At 41.8% G+C, this 22,084-nt stretch overlaps 1 protein-coding gene across 2 annotated transcripts in view; it reads left to right on the top strand.

Annotated features, from left to right (window-relative positions):
• igf1ra (insulin-like growth factor 1a receptor) overlaps positions 1-22,084 on the top strand; it is a 247,952-nt gene that overhangs the window by 201,597 nt on the left and 24,271 nt on the right. The window contains exons 6-15 of one of the 2 annotated variants that reach the window (XM_060923920.1): positions 482-690; positions 894-1,020; positions 1,367-1,599; positions 3,513-3,680; positions 5,472-5,640; positions 19,517-19,797; positions 20,141-20,283; positions 20,370-20,535; positions 20,774-20,876; positions 20,969-21,039. In XM_060923920.1, the coding sequence (XP_060779903.1) occupies positions 482-690; positions 894-1,020; positions 1,367-1,599; positions 3,513-3,680; positions 5,472-5,640; positions 19,517-19,797; positions 20,141-20,283; positions 20,370-20,535; positions 20,774-20,876; positions 20,969-21,039 (1,670 nt within the window). Of the gene's footprint in view, positions 1-481; positions 691-893; positions 1,021-1,366; positions 1,600-3,512; positions 3,681-5,471; positions 5,680-19,516; positions 19,798-20,140; positions 20,284-20,369; positions 20,536-20,773; positions 20,877-20,968; positions 21,040-22,084 lie in introns of both variants that reach the window. The other variant, XM_060923919.1, reaches the window with a different exon arrangement.

The raw sequence follows: 22,084 nt of genomic DNA, 5'->3' as shown, positions 1-22,084 counted from the left end.
ATGCATTGCATTTCCACATAGCACAGTTTGCGCGTGTTGCTCACCGTAAAACATTAGATTGTGGTGATTGTTTTTCCGCTCATCCCAAAGTCGCATTTGCATTTCAAAGTGGTATGAAATCCTCTCCCTAGAAACTGCACTCAGAAAAAAATAATACTAAAGTATCTTCTCATTCCTTATCACTGAGGTTGGACCCTCAAGGGTATGATTCACATTATCAATGGTAATATGTGTGATTCACATGGAAACATCGATATAGTGTGCATTTAAAAGCGAATTAAGGTACATAAATAGACCGTAATAAGTTTGTTGCTTGAAACATAAAAGGTACACTACATACGTGTTTCTAAGTAACAGAAACATACTAACGCTACAAAAGGTGTACTATAGAGGGTTCCATCCCACCAACATAAGTATTCTGAGAGTGTAATCTTTTGGCACTTTTCTAGCACTTGCTCTTGTGGTTCTTTGTGTCAAATAGGATGTATGCATTCTCAGCACTGGATAATCAGCACCTTCAGCATCTGTGGGACTGGAACCAGCACAATCTGACCATCCGAGCCGGTAAACTTTTCTTCCGCTCCAACCCTAAACTCTGCATGTCTGAGATTCGCAAGATGTGGGAGAAGACAGGTGTCTTGGAGAGGATGGAGGAAGATGATGTTCGCAACAACGGGGAACGAGCTAGTTGTGAGTAGCTTATATATATATATATATATATATATATATATATATATATATATATATATATAAAATCCAGACTTGTGTCACCATCTCTGAAGTGGTAATTCAGCAAGCTTGACGTTCCATTACATTTCCTAAGACATTTGGCAGTGACCACTGCCAAGACAAAACTCTCTAATATAAATCTCTCTTGTGTCCTTTTCCCTAAGGTGAAAGTCATATTCTAAAATTCAAGTCCAACAGTACCCTGAGCAATCGAATAAAACTGACGTGGGAACGCTATAGACCACCTGACTACAGAGATCTCATCAGTTTTATAGTCTACTACAAGGAAGCGTGAGTGTTTCTGTTGGCCTACATTCATATCTGTACTACTCTGAAAAGTCTGGGACAAAGCTCAACTCCTGAATAAAATAGATTAAACATTCAAAAATCTGTTCCTTATTATAGTTTCAAAGATGTGATTCCAGTTCCATTATGATCCAATCTGCTCTTAGGACAATGAACTCTAAACAGCTCCTAGAGGAATCATTTTTTAAATGTGGTTTCATAGAACAGAAAGCAGCTTTAGTTTGCAAGATCTAATAAGACTTATCCTACCCTTAGGAAATCCGAGTAATACATATTTGCAAATTGAATCATATATTTATAATGCTTCTGGTGATTTGTTTCTGTGATACAGACCATTTCAGAACATTACAGAGTTTGATGGACAGGATGGCTGTGGGTCCAGTTGGACCATGGTAGACGTGGACCTCCCTCAGGAGAAATCTTTGGATCCGGGAGTTCTACTCTATCCTTTAAAGCCCTGGACACAATATGCCATTTTTGTGAAAGCCATCACCCTGTTGGTAGAGGATAAACATACTCTGGGAGCTAAGAGTGAAGTGGTCTACATCCGCACCAAAGCTTCGGGTAGGTAACCAGCTACTGCTCAAACTCAAAGCAATGCAGTGGTGCTTGAAAGTTTGTGAACCCTTTAGAATTTTGTACATTTCTGCATAAATATGACCGAAAACATCATCAGATTTTCACACAAGTCCTAAAAGTAGGTAAAGAGAACCCAGTTAAGCAAATTAGATAAAAATATTATACTTGGTCATTTATTTATTGAGGAAAATGATCCAATATTACATATCTGTGAGTGGCAAAAGTATGTGAACCTTTGCTTTCAGTATCTGGTGTGACCCCCTTGTGCAGCAATAACTGCAACTAAACATTTCCGGTAACTGTTGATCAGTCCTGCACACCGGCTTGGAGGAATTTTAGCCCATTCCTCCGTACAGAGCAGCTTCAACTCTGGGATGTTGGTGGGTTTCCTCACATGAACTGCTCGCTTCAGGTCCTTCCACAACATTTCCATTGGATTAAGGTCAGGACTTTGACTTGGCCATTCCAAAACATTAACTTTATTCTTCTTTAACCATTCTTTGGTAGAACGACTTGTGTGTTTAGGGTTGTTGTCTTGCTGCATGACCCACCTTCTCTTGAGATTCAGTTCATGGACAGATGTCCTGACATTTTCCTTTAGAATTCGCTGGTATAATTCAGAATTCATTGTTCCATCAATGATGGCAAGCCGTCCTGGCCCAGATGCAACAAAACAGGCCCAAACCATGATACTATCACCACCATGTTTCACAGATGGGATGAGGTTCTTATGCTGGAATGCAGCGTTTTCTTTTCTCCAAACATAATGCTTCTCATTTAAACCAAAAAGTTCTATTTTGGTCTCATCCGTCCACAAAGCATTTTTTTCCAATAGCTTTCTGGCTTGTCCACATGATCTTTAGCAAACTGCAAATGAGCAGCAATGTTCTTTTTGGAGAGCAGTGGCTTTCTCCTTGCAACCCTGCCATGCACACCATTGTTGTTCAGTGTTCTCCTGATGGTAGACTCATGAACATTAGCATTAGCCAATGTGAGAGAGGCCTTCAGTTGCTTAGAAGTTACCCTGGGGTCCTTTGTGACCTCACCGACTATTACACGCCTTGCTCTTGGAGTGATCTTTGTTGGTCGATCATTCCTGGGGAGGGTAACAATGGTCTTGAATTTCCTCCATTTGTACACAATCTGTCTGACTGTGGATTGGTGGAGTCCAAACTCTTCAGAGATGGTTTTGTAACCTTTTCCAGCCTGATGAGCATCAACAATGCTTTTTCTGAGGTCCTCAGAAATCTCCTTTGTTCGTGCCATGATACACTTCCACAAACATGTATTGTGAAGGTCAGACTTTGATAGATCCCTGTTCTTTAAATAAAACAGGGTGCCCACTCACACCTGATTGTCATCCCATTGATTAACTGCTAATCCTAGAGGTTCACATACTTTTGCCACTCACAGATATGCAATATTGGTCATTTTCCTCAATAAATAAATGACCAAGTATAATATTTTTGTCTCATTTGTTTAACTGGGTTCTCTTTATCTACTTTTAGGACTTGTGTGAAAATCTGATGATGTTTTAGGTCATATTTATGCAGAAATATAGACAATTCTAAAGGGTTCACAAACTTTCAAGCACCACTGTATGTGTTTCAGTCATGGGTAATGATTTCAAATAAATATATGTGCTTTACTATCTAGTGGAATTTCCTATCATGGAAACACGTATGTCTTCCTAATTTAATACCATCAGTGTAATTGCTTGGAGTAAAAACTGCTCACGTAATAAAGTAGGCACTCGTCAAAATCACTGAACATCACATTTCCCTGATTTGCTTGTGGATGAGCTTAAAAGACATACGTACATATGCTGCCATTGGCATTAGACTAACAAAATAACCATGGTTAAAAAGGGAAAGATTAATTATCTGGTCACTTCACAGAGCCCTCAATGCCCAGGGATGCCCGTGCATATGCAAATTCGTCCTCGTCTCTTGTGGTGAAGTGGTCTCCGCCCATTTCCCCAAATGGGAATTCCACCTTCTATCTGCTCCGCTGGCAACAGCAGCCTGAGGACCGTGAGCTCTACCAGCACAACTACTGCTCGAAAGGTAAGAGAACCACTTTCAGATACACTCACCTAACCTTTTTTTCTCTTTTTTGTAACCATTTTTTGTCACCTTTTCAATTTTCCTCACTTCATTTCTCTCTCTTCTCAAATACACCTTCTGATTTCTACATCCTGCAGCAAGTGTTCCATTATTAACCTTGTCCGTTGTCATGCATAGGCTCTTGCAATCCTTGCACACTATTGGCATTTTCTTAACCAGCTTCATGAGGTAGTCATCTGGAATGGTTTTCAATTAACAGGTGTGCCTTGTCAAAAGTTCATTAGTGTAATTTCTTGCCTTCTTAATGTGTTTGAGGTCAAACAATAAATAGTCTCATTCATCTCATCTCATTATCTGTAGACGCTTTATCCTGTTCTACAGGGTCCCAGGCAAGCTGGAGCCTATCCCAGCTGACTACGGGCGAAAGGCGGGGTACACCCTGGACAAGTCACCAGGTCATCACAGGGCTGACACATAGACACAGACAACCATTCACACTCACATTCACACCTACGGTCAATTTAGAGTCACCAGTTAACCTAATCTGCATGTCTTTGGACTGTGGGGGAAACCAGAGCACCCGGAGGAAACCCACGCGGACATGGGGAGAACATGCAAACTCCGCACAGAAAGGCCCTCACCGGCCACGGGGCTCGAACCCGGACCTTCTTGCTGTGAGGCGACAGCGCTAACCACTACACCACCGTGCCGCCCACAGTAAATAGTAAATAATAAAAATACAGTAAATAGCCCTATTCAACACAACTGTAGTAATCCATATTATGTCAAGAACTGCTCAACTAAGTAAAGAGAAACGACATCTATCATTACTTTAGATTAGTTTAGATTCAACTTGGTCATTGTGTAGTGTACAGGAAGTGTCTTTTAATGAATAAAAAAAAAATTGAATCAGAAGGTGTGTCCAAACTTTTGGCTGGTACTGTATGTATTATTGGGCAGCACAGTGGTATTGTGGTTAGCACTGTGGCCTCAAAACAAGAAGGTTCTGGGTTCGAGCCCAGTGTCCAACAGGGGCCTTTCTGTGTGGTGTTTGCATGTTCTCCCCGTGTCTGTGTGGGTTTCTTCTGGGTGCCCTGGTTTCCCCCACAGTCCAAAGACATGTAGTTAGGCTAACTGGCTACTTTAAATTGTCCAGGCTTAGAGAGGGATGAGCTCCTCCAAGTTTAAATGCCCTAGACACAGCAATGACGGACTGTTAAAATGCCATCAGTAGTGCCCCTACGGCTGTTGCCGGCTATGGGATGAAGAATTATGTAATATTGAATTTTCTATTTCAGCTGTCCAGTTTCATTGAGCCTGAGCCCAATGTAGGCTCAGATTCCTGTTCTTGGCTGACAGGAGTGGAACCTGATGAGATCATCTGCTGTTGTAGCTCATTCACTTCAAGATTAGACATGTTGTACATTCTGAGATGCTTTTCTCTTCAATGCATTTAAAAACAGTTGCCATATTTGAGTTCTCTTGCAGAATTTCTGTCAGCTCAAACCAATCTGGCCATTCTCCTCAGACCTCTGTCATCACCGAGGCATTTCCTCCCACAGAACTGCTGCTCACTGGATGTTTTTGTTCTCCTTACTCTGTCTCTAAATTATTTTGTACTCCTATCTTACCTGCACTTCCTTCTACTTGCAGTTTTGTCGCTATATAATTATAATTAGAGACTGTCCTCCATCTGTTGCTCATGTGTCAACCTCCTTCTACTCTGTCCATGAGTGGAAAGTGACCACAAGCCAAGTGTACTAACATAATAGTAACTTTGTTTGCCCACAGAACTGAAGATCCCAATCCGCATCTCAGCCACAGCCCTGTCAGAAGTGGAGGAGGACACTAAACCCACAAAATCAGATGTGGCTGGTGGTGAGAAAGACCAATGCTGCCAGTGCCCCAAGACCAAGGAAGCCCAAGCCATGGAGGCAGAGGAACGTGAACTCAACAAAAAGTTTGAGAACTTCCTACATAATTCTGTATTCACACCCAGGTACTGTAATCTCTACCTATACGCTTACTTTCAAACTGACTCAAGAACAGTTCTGGGTGTTCCTGTTTCTGAAAAATGTTTAGGGCTGTACGACTTAATTGCGACAAGAAAAAAAAAATTCTGAGACAGCTACATGTTGTTCACTTGTTGCTGAGATTATTTCAGCAGAAGAACATTTGCTTTTTCGAGCGAGCATTTACAAACTATGCCAGCATCCTGATCCCAGATCATATTTCACCATCCCATTCCTGACATTATGCTAGCTCAGGAGTTGCAGTGTTGCTGTGAGGGGCCATTTGTTGTTGCCTGGGCAGCCATGGCTACTGCATGTAAAAAGGCTTTAGTAGATTATATTGGAGCATGAGGTTGAGGCTCAGTCAAAAAGGCCTCAAGCAGTCTGAGGTGCCATGATGCCCTTCTGTTGGCCAGAATTCAAGAGGACATCTGCACTGTAGTATCTGTTTATTTGCTAGTGGCAAATGCATTCCTCTTCATGCCAGAAGAGGAGCCACATACACATGTATGCAACAGGATATGTTATTACTTTTTGACGCATGTGTAACGGTGTCCTAGAATTACACTGTTATGTGTTTACCATGTAAAAGGTCACTTTACACACGTAAAAAAAGCACTTGATACCAAATCATTAGTCAGTTCTGCTTGGGCTACTGCAAAAGTCCAGTCTTAGATTCATATGAGCTGTCTATGGACCACTGAGCGTCTGATACCTGGACACGTTTCCGTCCAGCTTTAGAATGCTGAAAAGTGCAATCTCATTGGCTGTCAGACATGACAAACAAACATTTAGACCCATAACTCACTGGGCTTTTTGAAGCATGTTATTGCCACTGGGTTAAAAACTTTATTTATGGCATTCTCTCTGTAAAACGTTATTAAGAGTTCAGTTTAAAGTAGTGGCAGGTTAAAATACCTTGTGAATTAGCTGAAGGGACCCTGCAAACGACTGGTTGCTTGACTTTCAATGTCAGTGAAATTGCCTCTATCTTGTGAAGTTGTAAATCTTTTAAGCAATGTTTAAGGGCAGAAGGTGCAAGACTTTTTTAAATTATAAATTAGCAGTCTTGCTTGCAAAGTTTCCTTTGTTACAAGGAATTTGCACTTCTTCTTGTACCAGGTAATGTAAATTTAAATATACCTGCACTGCTAGTCAGTTGATTGAATCTAAATACTGGAAACTTGGGCTAGTGAGATTTTGGCGAATGTAATTGTGCAATGGGGCAAAAATGATCATAAACCAATGTGCCATGTTAGAGCAAGGATTTGATTACTGTTGATACTTGGAAATTTACTCACAACTATTAAATGTCACAGTCCGGTCCAGTCCATCCATGCCTTAGATTGTGGGACTTCCATGCCGGCTTCAGGCCGGATCCAGGACTGGAATTCAGTCCTGCCTTGCTGAAGGCCATTTCCTGAAGTGGCACTCCCACACCTGCTACTACTCTTCTCCCATCAGCCAGAGCTTTTTAAAGGTCATAGGTTTTAATTTTATGCACATTTGAAACTTTATATGTTAAAAAACCCTCTGTAATTTTCTTCTGGTCCCAAGAAGTATTGTTAATAAGTAATAATCAAAATAAGTTAGCGCGGATCGTGGTGAATTTCTGTTCGGCTATTTTCATGACCACTCGGCGCATGACGTCATTTAAGACAAACAAACCGCTTTAGTTGAGTCCACTTCCGTTTATTTACATTGCCGTTCGGCTTGAGTGCAGACGTGCATTCGGGAATTTTCAAAGAAAAACCATGCCTTATTGTTGTGCAGTGAACTGTAACAACGGGACCAGTTCAGGAAGAAGTTTTTACCTTTTTCCAAAAGAGGAGAAGAGGCAGAGAGAGTGGATTGGCTTTTTCCGGAAGAGGAGAAGAGGCGGAGCGAGAGGATTGGCTTTTTCCAAAAAAGGAGAAGAGGCGGAGTGAGTGGGTTGGCTTTTTCCAAAAAAGGAGAAGAGGCGGAGCGAGTAGGTTGGCTTTTTCCGAAAAAGGAGAAGAGGCGGAGCGAGTGGGTTGGCTTTTTCCGAAAAAGGAGAAGAGGCGGAGTGAGTGGGTTGGCTTTTTCCAAAAGAGGAGAAGAGGCGGAGCAAGAGGGTTGGCTTTTTCCAAAAAAGGAGAAGAGGCAGAGCAAGTGGGTTGGCCTTTTCTGAAAGAGGAGACGAGGCGGAGAGAGTGGAGTGTGCGCGTGAAGCCAGAGGGTTGTTTTTTTTCCAGAAGAGGACACGAGGCGGAGAGAATGGATTGTGCGCGTGAAACAAAATCAAGCAGTCAAAGAAGAAACGGACCAGCAACGCTCAAGCAAAAAGGAGAAGATTGGAGATAAACATTTTTATTTTTGCTTGCAATTGACAAGTCAAGAATCCTGAGGGATCCTGTACAATCACTGTGGAAATGAGACAAAGGGATATTTCCTCGCTCAGAGTCGGCTATAAATAGTATAATGCCGCAGATGGCAGGCTATTGTGGCCGACCGGCACACTGTCAAGTAATCGTTACCTATATCCACTGGGGAGGGCGGTTTAATTATTCTTCAAAAGGGCTCTTATTTAGTATTATGACGAGAGTAGGAATTTATCATAATCACCAGGATAAATCGTTTGGGCGTGAGTCTTGTTGATGTCCGGGGTCACCGCGATCAGAGTCGGCCGAGTCACTGTCTGATTCCGAGGCCGCACGGTCAAACCAGTGAGCCACGTTCACCAATTGCTTCTCAACGGCCATAGGTTCATACATATATGGTTTCACCTCTCGATATTCAATTTGGAGAGTTCCTACTTCAAAATCACTATCGCTTTCAGACATTTTACACAACCTCTCACGACCAAAGTCCGTACATGTGTGCTCGGTTCGCAGGTAAACCCAGAGCTGCTCCCAGTCTGTTTGGCTTAAATGATGTCACGACGACGGTCCTCTGGCGGTGAAAGTGCACATAAGTGAGATGTAAACAAACCTTCGGAAATTGGGCAAAACAGTATATTTTAACCATTTTATTCAATTTTAGGGTGCAAATTAGACACTAGGAAAATTGAATTTGCTTTTTGGGTCGTTCTTCTAGACAATAAAGTTGATATTCTACATTTCACCTCCAACCATTGCCTATGACCTTTAAGAACTATTTGGAACTACTCCATTTGCCAGACTGTCTCTTGTAGACTTTCCTCGCCTCGCTACAGCTCATTGGTATTGTGTCTTCTTGATTCCCCCTACCTGAATTTCTCATTGTTTTTTTGTCATGTTTTTCTGTCCAGTTTTTTGTCTCTGTTTTTGCCTGCCTGTTCTTTTGAATTGGGTCTTTTGCTACCTCTGCCTGAATTTCCCTTGTCCCTGTGTTCATCAGTTTTTGTGAAGATTTTTCTGTCCTGTTTTTTTGTCCCTGATTGTGTCTACAACCCCAATTCCAAAAAAGTTGGGACAAAGTACAAATTGTAAATAAAAATGGAATGCAATAATTTACAAACCTTAAAAACTGATATTGCATTCACAATAGAACATAGACAACATAATGTCAAAAGTGAGACATTTTGAAATTTCATGCCAAATATTGGCTCATTCGAAATTTCATGACAGCAACACATCTCAAAAAAGTTAAAACAGGGGCAATAAGAGGCTGGAAAAGTTAAAGGTACAAAAAAGGAACAGCTGGAGGACTAAATTGCAACTCATTAGGTCAATTGGCAATAGGTCATTAACATGACTGGGTATAAAAAGAGCATCTTGGAGTGGCAGCGGCTCTCAGAAGTGAAGATGGGAAGAGGATCACCAATCCCCCTAATTCTGCGCCGACAAATAGTGGAGCAATATCAGAAAGGAGTTCGACAGTGTAAAATTCCAAAGAGTTTGAACATATCATCATCTACAGTGTATAATATCATCAAAAGATTCAGAGAATCTGGAAGAATCTCTGTGCGTAAGGGTCAAGGCCGGAAAACCATACTGGGTGCCCGTGATCTTCGGGCCCTTAGACTGCACTGCATCACATACAGGTATTCTGTATTGGAGATCACAAAATGGGCTCAGGAATATTTCCAGAGAACATTATCTGTGAACACAATTCACCGTGCCATCCGCCGTTGCCAGCTAAAACTCTCTAGTTCAAAGAAGAAGCCATATCTAAACATGATCCAGAAGCGCAGATGTCTTCTCTGGGCCAAGGCTCATTTAAAATGGACTGTGGCAAAGTGGAAAACTGTTCTGTGGTCAGACGAATCAAAATTTGAAGTTCTTTATGGAAATCAGGGACGCCGTGTCATTCGGACTAAAGAGGAGAAGGACGACCCAAGTTGTTATCAGCGCTCAGTTCAGAAGCCTGCATCTCTGATGGTATGGGGTTGCATTAGTGCGTGTGGCATGGGTAGCTTACACATCTGGAAAGACACCATCAATGCTGAAAGGTATATCCAGGTTCTAGAGCAACATATGCTCCCATCCAGACGACGCCTCTTTCAGGGAAGACCTTGCATTTTCCAACATGACAATGCCAAACCACATACTGCATCAATTACAGCATCATGGCTGTGTAGAAGAAGGGTCTGGGTACTGAACTGGCCAGCCTGCAGTCCAGATCTTTCACCCATAGAAAACATTTGGCACATCATAAAACGGAAGCTACGACAAAAAAAGACCTAAGACAGTTGAGCAACTAGAATCCTACATTAGACAAGAATGGGTTAACATTCCTATCCCTAAACTTGAGCAACTTGTCTCCTCAGTCCCCAGACGTTTACAGACTGTTGTAAAGAGAAAAGGGGATGTCTCACAGTGGTAAACATGGCCTTGTCCCAACTTTTTTGAGATGTGTTGTTGTCATGAAATTTAAAATCACCTAATTTTTCTCTTTAAATGATACATTTTCTCAGTTTAAACATTTGATATGTCATCTATGTTCTATTCTGAATAAAATATGGAATTTTGAAACTTCCACATCATTGCATTCCGTTTTTATTTACAATCTGTACTTTGTCCCAACTTTTTTGGAATCGGGGTTGTACCTGCTCCTCTGTGTTTTTGACCTCCTGGCCTGTTTTTTGACTACTGATTTTTGCTTGAGCCCTACTGTACCTTTGCCTTTCTGCCATCTACTTCAGTAAATAAGTTTTCTCTTTACACTGCCTGTTTTCTGAGTCTGCTCTTGGGTCCCTACTTCAGCTCGCCACTCCTGACATTAAAATAATGATAATCATAATCTAATAATTATAATAAATTAAACTTGAGATCTGAAGAGTTACTTTTTATCCCCCGCTGGCTGAAAGCCCCGAAGGGGGATTATGTCGTGGCGATGTCCGTCTGTTCGTCCGTCAGTCCTGGGAAAGGGTGCTCACCTTCTGAAATAAACTCCTTTCACAAGTTTTGAATGAATTTCACGAAACCTGGTAAAAGGCTTTTTGTATGTCGGTACTACGCATATTGTAATTTCATTAAATTCGGTCACATTTTACCAGAGTTACAGCCCTTGATTAACAAAATTATACTTTGACAATTTCATGAGAGTGTGTTTTCCTTCTGAAATCAACTGTTCTCACAATTTGTGGAGGAATTTCACCAAACTTGGCAAAAGGTCAAGTCAAGTTTATTTGTATAGTGCTTTTAACAATAAACATTGTCGCAAAGCAGCTTTACAGAATTTAAATGACTTAAAACATGAGCTAATTTTATCCCTAATCTATCCCCAATGAGCAAGCCTGTGGCGGTGGTGGCAAGGGAAAACTCCCTCAGACGACATGAGGAAGAAACCTTGAGAGGAACCAGACTCAAAAGGGAACCCATCCTCATTTGGGCAACAACAGACAACATGACTATAACATTAACAGTTTTAACATGAAGTCAGTTTCGTTGATGTTATAAACTCTTCATTGATGGAAACTTGAGTGCAAAACTGTTCATGACAGCTGCAGTCCTAAAGTTAGCAAGTCAACTGTAGTCCTCAGTCATAAAAGCATTACTGTAAGTATCCAGAGCGTCCTCCAGGTGTGACCTTCAACTGTCCATATGGGGCCGTCCTCCACAGGAGCGATGCAATGAGACTCCAACCAGACATAGGGCATCAGGATGGATCAGGCAGGTCCGAAGAGCAGAAGAGGTCAGCATCTCGATCTCAGGATTGACATGTAACTCAGAGGGACAGATTTTTTTTTTTTTGGGGGGGGAGAAAACACAGGTTGTTAGGTATGCCCAATGTCATCTGAATAAGTAGGAACAGTATACATATTGCACTGAGTACAAGCAGGGACTCCGGCAAAACTAACTATGACGGCATAGCTAAAAGGGGAGAGCCAGAAGGTAACACAGGCATGAGGGAGCCCTGGGACATAAAGCAGCAGCCACTACACCGTCAACAAACTCAAGTGAGCAAGTGAGTGCGGACTGACAGCATCCATACATCCCAGTTTACCAAAACACTCTATGTTTGAGGACCCTCCAGATCTACACCTTTACCTCACAGTGACTAACTTGATCAAGTAACATAATGCAAACTACACTAGCATGACAGCTTGCTGCCCCTTGCGCTTCAAAAATCTTTAGGGTACAATTCAACACAATCTAAAAAGACGCTCCCACCAAGAAGATGGAAATGTAGACGCATCCATCACAACACAGAACATAGGTTTCTTACATCGATGAAAAACACAGTAGTGTGTATGTGTGATGAAATTCATGAAAAACCAGAGACTGAGTGGATGTTGAGGATTTAAGGTAGGGATGGATGGCACTGGTGAAAGAGAGAGAGAGAGAATGTAGATGATATCTTTCTCACTTCTTCTCTTGGTGTCTATGTCTTGTGCTCCTTCTTCCTCATTGCCTCACACAGTCTTTTATTGTGCAGTTGTTTAGTTAGGAGTGACCATCTGCCAGGAAATGTACAGCACATTCGTGTGGAATGTTAATGAATTTTGCGGGAAGATCCCCACTGAGTGAGCCAGTGCACAGCGCAGAGAGAATGAGAGAATGAGAGAGAGAGAGAGAAACAGAATTTGTACCCTTTTAGCCCTTTCTCTTCTGCATGTCCATCGATCAGCTGTCTGGGCACTAAGGCAGTTGGAAGCCTCCATAATTGCTCAAATCACACATGCAAAGGACCTGCATTCTCTCTTTACACTCAGAGGACAGGACAGGAAGGGAACTGCATTATAGGGAGCCACCCCAAAGCCCTGTATCTGCACATACTTCATCCTCATTTCTACCACCTCAGAACAGGAAGCTGAGTTATCAAAGGATGCTTTGTATTGGAGCTGTTGAAGCATTCCTGAAGTTTGCAGGTGTGAAGTCTGCCCTCAGAGACTGACACTGATGTGTGTGTCTGGATGAGTCATTCTCACTTTCTCAGCAGACATTGCCAGGTGTCTTCGTCTGTCAGCATCTCAAGCAGTGGCGGCTGGTAGTCTTTCAAACAGGGGAGGCTGGTCGGTTACGATATTTCCAGATTTTAAAAGAAAAAAGAAAAAACACATCAATTTTGCCCATACTCTTGCCTCTGATCTGGCTGATTGTTGGCAGGGTCACAAACTGTGAAATAACAGGTTCTTTTGGCCCATTAGCCTACTGTCCAATATACATGATGGTAGTGTTGGGGGGGTATATTTTAACATTTTATATTTTAAAATTGTGGCATGTTGTTTAAAAATTGATCATTATTGAAAGCAGCTCTTTGTCAGGAACCTCAGCAGTAACAGCAGAGTGTTCTGGAATAGGCACAAGCACTGACCTTGGGGAGCCAAACATAGAGCTGGGTGCCACACATTTCATTCAATGACATTTTCCCTATATTTTACTTATTTTGACTGAGAAATGTTTTATTGACAATTTTGATAACCCTTCACTTTTAATCCAGGTCTGTAGTATGAAATGTTCTCAGCTGTGTTTTTGTTTAAAAATGTTTTCCAAATTGTAGCTGTGTTTAATTCATATCCAGAAAAATATATATTCCAATATAATATACTCAGCATAAACATTTTAAATAGATTCTATATTTTTGGTCCATCCATGACATATTACTAAAGTAGCCTATTTACTGTTGTTGATGTGGGTCACTTGCTGTTAGCCAATTCACTTTCTCGTACCAGGAGAGCTGAAAGGAACGAGTATTATTCCCTACCTTTTTCACCAAGTCAATTTGAGGCGTTGGTCTACCCTGCTCTTTAATTTTAATTTTTTCCTCGAAAGGAAGACTGGCAAATGGCTTCGCCAAAATTAAATCAGCAATGCTTGGCATCCGTGCGCAGCTTTCTTGCTAGCTGACTAGCCCCCTCAAGTTCAAGTTCAGTCACTCAAATAAGTGAAATTTCTGGAACTAAGATAGCAAACTTGACAACACTATATTTACACTTTATTTACAATGAAAATATATACAAACTAAAAAAGCTGGTAGAAACCGTATGTAATGAATGAAATCGAAATGTAAGCTGATCTCTTACAATACACCACAGCACTTGTGAATCCGTATGGGACTGAACTGAGATTCACCGCTGCCTGTCTATATTTGAAACGAGCTGTCAATCAAAGAAAATATCCGGCCGCTTTCACCAATCACCAGTCTCCTCGCGGAAAGCTTTGCCATGTCCCTCCCACTGTGAGGCTGGGAGTCCAGTGGGCGGGCGTTTTCGCAGTATTTGTCCAATAACCGTCTTGCATTTTGATATTGAAAAGCGCATAGCTCCCAAATGCCATTGAAGTCCACTGAGGCTGGGAGTCCGGTGGGCGGGCGTTTTCGCAGTATTTGTCCAATAACCGTCTTGCATTTTGATATTGAAAAGCGCATAGCTCCCAAATGCCATTGAAGTCCACTAAGGCTGGGAGTCCGGTGGGTGGGTGTTTTCGCAGTATTTGTCCAATAATCCTCTTGCATTTTGATATTGAAAAGCGCATAGCTCCCAAATGCCATTGAAGTCCACTGAGGCTGTGCTGCATCGCGCTGTCACGAGGGGGAAAAACTCACGCACACATTAGGCGAACTGGGGAAAGTTATAACGGAATGATTTTGCACTGTAGTTGGGTTGAGCACATATATTTCTATGATTCTGGATCTGAAATAGCAATGTTATAAGGTCGGCTATAACATAAGCCTAGCGCAATTCATCCTACACGATGTTCGTCATTTTTAGAGGAGGCTGAGCCTCCCTCGTTGTCTTAGAGCAATCGCCCGTGATCTCAAGCCTAAAGTATTTGCATTTGAGTGTGTGTGTGTGGGGGGGCAGCCTCTACATTAATAATTTAAAAGTAGACGGCCTTTTGATTTCATAAAATCGGTGAAATTTAGTTTCTTCTGAAATTTGGTCATTGTAATATATGTTTATTTCTGTAATATCCCAAAAAACAGGCCGTTCTGTGGCTGGGAAGTTATTTAATTTGAGGGGATTCCCTAGCAAATAATGTGCATGAAATCGCTCACTTCGCGCAGTCAAGCAGACAGAGAAAGTCCATGTGTGCATGCGCCGGTTTACCTGCTTCTTCTTCATCTTTTGGGTTTTACGGCAGCTGGCTTCCAGTGTTGCATTACTGCCATCTACAGGTTTACCTTTGACCGTGCACTGACAGTTACATCATTCTGTCACTAAATGAAAAGCTGATCATACTGAGGTGCTCACTGACCGCCGATATTTATTAGTTTGGTCCTGCGTTTCCTTTCCTTTGCAACATAACGTCTTTTATTCTCATTTTCCGTTACTGTAGTCGGTCTTTCACATTTCATTTGCATCCTCCATTGTTCTCTCCTGTTTCAAATTTGTATCCCACAATGCCTTGCATGAACGGAGAAAGCCCACCACGTGATGCATGACGTAGTATTTTGTATTGCGTCATGGTGAAGCAAGAAAAAATAGCAGAGAAGTTAGCGCTATGTGGCCCTAAATTCATTAATTGTTCTATTAAAAAATAATAATAATAAAATTGGAAGCCTGTGATTTGAATTCAGTAGCTTTCGATCCACTAAATGAATAAATAATTGGGTGTTGGGGAAAATTCTTTTTATGACCTAAACTTGAAAAATCTGAAAGGCAGTACAGCTTTAACTATAGTTTTGTCAGTAATTTCATTGCAGTTTTGCGTTAGTTTGTATGGACAAACATTACCGGTAAGCTCCTAATTGACAAATCATGGCCAGCTATGATACATTCAAATTTGAATACTCAATCAAATACACGATTGTCAACTGGAAAACTGCAAAATGCTATTTTAAACACACCCATGCATGCCAAAAGTATGTGTTCACCTGACCATCCCAATCATACATAGTGCTTGCTGAATGTCCCATTACAAAACCATGCACATTAATATGGAGTTGGTCTCCTTTCTTTTCTGGGAAACTTTCCACTAGATTTTTGAACATGGCTGTGAGAGTTTGTGCTCATTAAGCCACAAGAGCTTTGGTAAGGTCAGGCACTGATGTTGAGTGAAAAGGCCTGACTCACAATGGCCATTGCAGCTCATCTTTCAGGTGTTCGGTGAGGTTGAGGTCAGGGCTCTATGTAGGCTACTCAAATTCTTCCACGCCAACCTTGGCAAATCATGTCTTCCTGGACCTCACTTTGTCCTGCTGCAACAGATTTGGGCCCCTTAGTGCCAGTGAAGGAAATTTTTAATGCTCCATCATACAAAGACATATTAGACAATTGAGTTCTTCCAATTTTGTGGCAGTTTGGGGACGTTTTATAGGTCTGATAGCCAGGTGTCCACATACTTTTGGCCAAATAGTGTATGTGCACATGAGCTGATGATTACTTAATGTGTTCACAGACTGAAGGTATCTTCATATATCAGGTGTTTAAATACTTTAAGGACATAGAAGCGGGCGGCACGGTGGTGTAGTGGTTAGCACTGTCGCCTCACAGCAAGAAGGTCCGGGTTCAAGCCCCGTGGCTGACGAGGGCCTTTCTGTGTGGAGTTTGCATGTTCTCCCCGTGTCCACGTGGGTTTCCTCCGGGCGCTCCGGTTTCCCCCACAGTCCAAAGACATGCAGGTTAGGTTAGCTGGTGACTCTAAATTGACCGTAGGTGTGAATGTGAGTGTGAATGGTTGTCTGTGTCTGTGTCAGCCCTGTGATGACCTGGCGACTTGTCCAGGGTGTACCCTGCCTTTCGCCCGTAGTCAGCTGGGATAGGCTCCAGCTTGCCTGCGACCCTGTAGAACAGGATAAAGTGGTTAGAGATAATGAGATGAATGAGACAAATAGAAGCCCTGATCAGTTACTTAATCCTCTTTTTACCTCTGAAAAGGGGTCTTGGAAAAACCCCATTGATTATGTGTACTTTATCTCGTCTCCCATATTTGTGTATCCTCCATGATCATAATCTCTGTATGTATCCCACTTCTACATGTCAAGCTTACATTTTCAGTCAGCTCTAACTCCCCATTACCAATCACATTAATCTTGTCTTCCCATATCTGAGTTCAATCCCATCAAAGGTTCTGATTATTAATTCTTTGCAGAGATCCTGAGCGAGCAAATTGGTACATGTCACCTAAAGATGGCACTAGGTAAGGCCATGACTGCTGCGCTTTAGCTTCATCTGTGAAGTGGCAGTGGCTCAATTAGCAGCTGGTAGACCACTGTCTTCGTTGTTGCATGCATGTAATGAATGAAGACCAGGTGGTCTTCAGCTTCATCATCACCACACACAGGCATTCCTTGCTTTGAGATGAGATAGTAAATGCGGTCATTTCATTTCAACCTGTGGCTTCATGTTATATTTGCAGCTGCAAAAAAGCAAGGTGTGTCGTGTTTTACAGCTCAAACGGTTGCATTTTGGTTGTTGGATCAGTAGGTGCATATGCCAGTTTTTCTGTTTATTAATTTTCTATCCACCAGAAGTACATAATTCATAAACCATATCCTTACTTGCATACCTCAAACAAATCTATGATGCGAAAGCTTAAATATTGTAACTCTATATTGTTTGCATAGCCCGGCGATGGCCTGGCGACTTGTCCAGGGTGTACCCCACCTCTCGCCCATAGTCAGCTGGGATAGGCTCCAGCTTGCCTGCAACCCTGTAGAACAGGATAAGCGGCTACAGATGATGGATGGATGGATGGATATATTGTTTGCATCTAACAGTGGACATGTTGTCTATAGGTGGAAGATATAGACAATGGTATTTGGGATTGAATGGAGAATGTTCATGGTTTCAGGATGCCAACTGTTTCAGCATTGGAGCATTGTGTAGTTCAGCTTCGGTGAATAATATTCTAGTGCATCTCAAACAATTGGAATATTGTGAAAAAGTTCAGTATTTTCCATCAGTTATTTAAGAAAGGGAAAATTGAATATATTCAAGACTCATTACACGTAAACTTAAATGTTTCAAGCATTTTTCTATTTTAATTTTGATAACTGTGATCTACAGCACAAAAAAACACATCTCAAAATAGAGTATTTCATTTTGAGTTTGAGTCAAACAGTATAAAAACCGTGTATCTCTCGGTCTAGTTCAGTACATGCAACCACAATCATGGGGAAGACTGCTGACTTGACAGTTATCCAGAAGAAGAATCATTGACGCCCTCCAAAAGGAGGATAAGCCACAGAAGCTCATTGCTGAAAAGGCTGGCTGGAAAAGGTACACAAGCAACAGGGATGATCATAGCCTTGAGAGGATTGTCAAGAAAAGTCGATTCAAGAACATGGGAGAGCTTCACATGGAGTGGACTGGGGCTGGTAGCAGTGCATCAAGAGCCACCACGCACAGACTTCTTCAGAAAAGGGGCTACAACTGTCGCATTCCTAAACTCAAGCCACTCCTGAACCAGAGAACTGGACTGTTGCTCAGTGGTCCAAAGTCCTCTTTTCAGATGAAAGTAAATTTTGTATTTCATCTGGAAATCAAGGTACTAGAGTCAGAAGGAAGAGTGGAGAGGCACAGAATCCAAGGTGTTTTAAGTCCAGTGTGAAGTTTCCGCAGTCTGTGATGATTTGGGGTGCCATGTCATCTGCTGGTGTTGGTCCACTGTGTTTTATCAAGTCCAAAGTCAATGCAGCCGTCTACCAGGAGATTTTAGAGTACTTCATGCTTCCATCTGCTGACAAGCTTTATGGAGATGCCAATTTCCTTTTCCAACAGGACTTTGCACCTGTCTCCAGTGCCACAACTACTACTAAACAGTTTGCTGACTATGATATTACTGTGCTTGAATGGCCAGCCAACTTGCCTGACCTGAACCCCTTAAATAATCCATGGAGTATTGTCAAGAGGATGATGAGAAACACCCAACCCAAAAATACAGATGAGCTGAAGGCCGCTATCAAAGCAACCTGGGCTTCAGTAACACCTCAGCAGTGTCACAGGTTGATTGCCTCCATGCCACAATGCATTCATGCAGTTGCTCGTAGTAAAGGAGCCCCAACCAAGTTTTGGGTGTATAAATGAACATACTTTTCAGAAGTTGGACATTTCTGTATTGTCAATCCTTTTTTGATTGATCTTAGGAAATACTCTAATAATTTGAGATACTGGATTTCTGATTTTCATGAGCTATAAGCCATAATCATCAAAATTAAAACAAAAAAGGCTTGAAATAGTTCACTTTATGTGTAATGACTAGAACATATGAAAGTTTACTTTTTTTGAATTAACTTAATTTTTTCATGATATTCTAATTGTTTGAGATCCACTAGTATTTTAGCACATCGTAGACACACTGTGTTATTGTTCACACAGTATGTATCCCACAGGGTTGTGCTATCACAGTGATTAAGTGTTGTAAGTTGTGCTTTTTGAACAGTATATGTTTGTGTGTTTTTGGAAAGCCATGTGAAGAGTGCACTGAAATATACTGTTTCATTCTTTAAATACCTCTTCTCTTCTCTTTTCTTCTCTTCTCTTCTGTCACTCAGACCTCACAACAGTAGACGACGCCGGGAGCTTTTTGGAGTTGCTAATGATACATTAGCACGAAGCTTGGGCCAGAACGTGACCGCATCAGAAGGCAACATGACTGAAATGGAGCTTGTAGACCGAGTGTATCCTTTCTCGGAAGCCACGTCTCAGACGGAGATCATGGAAATCTTCAACCTGCAACCATTCACTGTCTACCGTATAGACATCCACGCATGCAACCATGAGGTCCAGCGATGTAGTGCAGCTGCCTTCGTCTTTTCCAGGACCAAACCTGCAGGTGGGGTCATTCAATCTGTTTGTATCACTCCAGGTCACAGTGTGGGCCTTGACGTAAATACCTTGAGTAAGGTACTGGCAGAGAGCTTCAATTTTAAAGCCACTGATCATGTTGTGTTCTTCCACAACAAATAAGACTCTTATGCCATCTAATCAGTAGTGCTAATTAGCCATTACTGTGCCCATCATTAAAAAAGCAACATTGACAATGTAATCTGGATTGGCTCGGAGTCCTGGGCTAGTTTATGTACCTCAATATTAATATCTGAGGATTAGGAACAATGATCATGACCTCTTGCTTATGTGAGACAGCTTCTATTGATCAGCAATATTTGCTCATCCAGAAAAAGCTGACAACATTCCCGGCTTGGTAACCCATGAGATGGATGAGAGGACAGAGGGGACAGTTCTGCTGAGATGGCCCGAGCCTCCACAACCCAGCGGTCTCATCCTCATGTACGAACTCAAGTTCCGCCTGGGCTCAGAGGTGAGTAGCAGCATAAAACACCCAAACACCACTCAGAATAAGAGCACAGACTGAAAGTGGGTGTATGTGTGTGGGTGTGTGTTCAGCCTGAGAAGCATGAATGTGTGTCGCGGCAACAGTACCGGTCGCTTAGAGGAGCACGGCTAACCAACCTGGGTTTTGGCAACTACTCGGTCCGTGTAAAGGCCACCTCACTGGCAGGAAATGGTTCCTGGACTGAGCCAGTGTCCTTCTATGTTCCTCAATCCAAGGGTAAAGGCACTCATTCACACTCTGTTTGGCTTTCATTGAACAGTAGAATTCATGCTTAACTTGAGGGCTAGTATAGCTTTTTGGTAAAGATGACCAATTGCTAAACATTAGTTTTGATAATCTACTGAATTACTGTAGAAGGTATTCTATTAAACGATATATCTGTTTTCTGTATATTTATCAGTATATTCAGTCTCATCATGTGCAGAGGTGGTTATGTTGGTGTTTATTTTCACAGAAGACTATGACAGTATGGTCTACCTAGCCATTACACTACCTATTGTACTGCTGATCTTATTTATTACTCTCATCGTCATCGTCTTCTTTGTGAAAAAAAAGAGGTGAGGCATTTATTTTTGGAACCTGACACGCTGCAATGATGTGTATGTAATATTAATGTAATGTGGGTAATGTGGGTTACACCTTCTCACAGGAACAGTGATAGATTGGGAAATGGAGTTCTCTATGCTTCTGTAAACCCAGAGTACTTCAGTGCAGCAGAGAGTAAGTCCTGCTTTAACTGCATTCAGTTGCTTGTAGTTGATTGAGTAATACATTTAGCATACATTCATAAGAGAGCAAAAAGCAGTATTTAGTAACTGGGAAATAAGCATGCCACTTAAAAATCTCAGCTACTCTTTACGCAACTCATTAAAGGAAACAATAGATGGCATCACTGCATGGATGTCTCTTATTGCAAATAATGTCTTTTTAGCACTGCACTCTTAAAGGAGATACGCAGAACCTTTATTTTTAAATACATTTCTGAGTGGATAGTATCTCCATCCTTGACTCTTGTATGCTGCATAAATGGGAATAAAATATATATTTTTGAGAGTTAAAATCGACCATAAAGTTGGCATTCAAGCTGCCCCGCTGAGCCAGCCAGCCCTGAGTGCATGACATCACAGCGGTAACCGGTTTTAAGGCCGAGGCCTTTTACAGCTATAGACCAAAGTCATATAAATAAAAATTTATGGTGAAAGTAAGAAATACCGTTACTGACTTGCTCAGCTAAGACTGATTTGACTTCATTGATTGTGGGTTGACTCATTAAAACAGGATAGGTGTTATAACTTATGCAACATACATGTACATGCATGCATTTTCACTGATAAAACGTAAAAGGCTAATTAAATAATCAGATGAACTGAGACAATCACATTCTGAAGCAAATTAAATAATCTTATACTTAAACACATGATACAAGTTACATGTATTAATCTAAATGCAGGCTGTAGCTTTCTCTAGGTGTGGGTGGAGCACAGAGGACGGCAGGACAGAGATCAGGTTCAACAAACAGTTTTATTGTTCCACTTTTCAGGGGACACAATAGGTTTTATGCAGGCACACACACACATCAGGTGTCTGGTTCGGGAGCGATCTCTCTGCTCTCGCTCTCCCTCCCTAAATAGGGCGCGGTCCCTGGGAAGACACACAAACACAGGTCAATTGCTCTCAGGTGAAGTGAATCTGCCACTTACCTTCCCTGACTCCGCCCTCCTGTCACAGACCGGTGCTCGACCACGCCCCCGCTGCCACATACCCC

This window comes from Neoarius graeffei, chromosome 6 (genome assembly GCF_027579695.1).
Source record: "Neoarius graeffei isolate fNeoGra1 chromosome 6, fNeoGra1.pri, whole genome shotgun sequence".
NCBI lineage: Eukaryota > Metazoa > Chordata > Actinopteri > Siluriformes > Ariidae > Neoarius > Neoarius graeffei.
The sequence above is the reverse complement of the archived record's forward strand: the minus strand, read 5'-3'. Positions and strand labels throughout refer to the sequence as shown.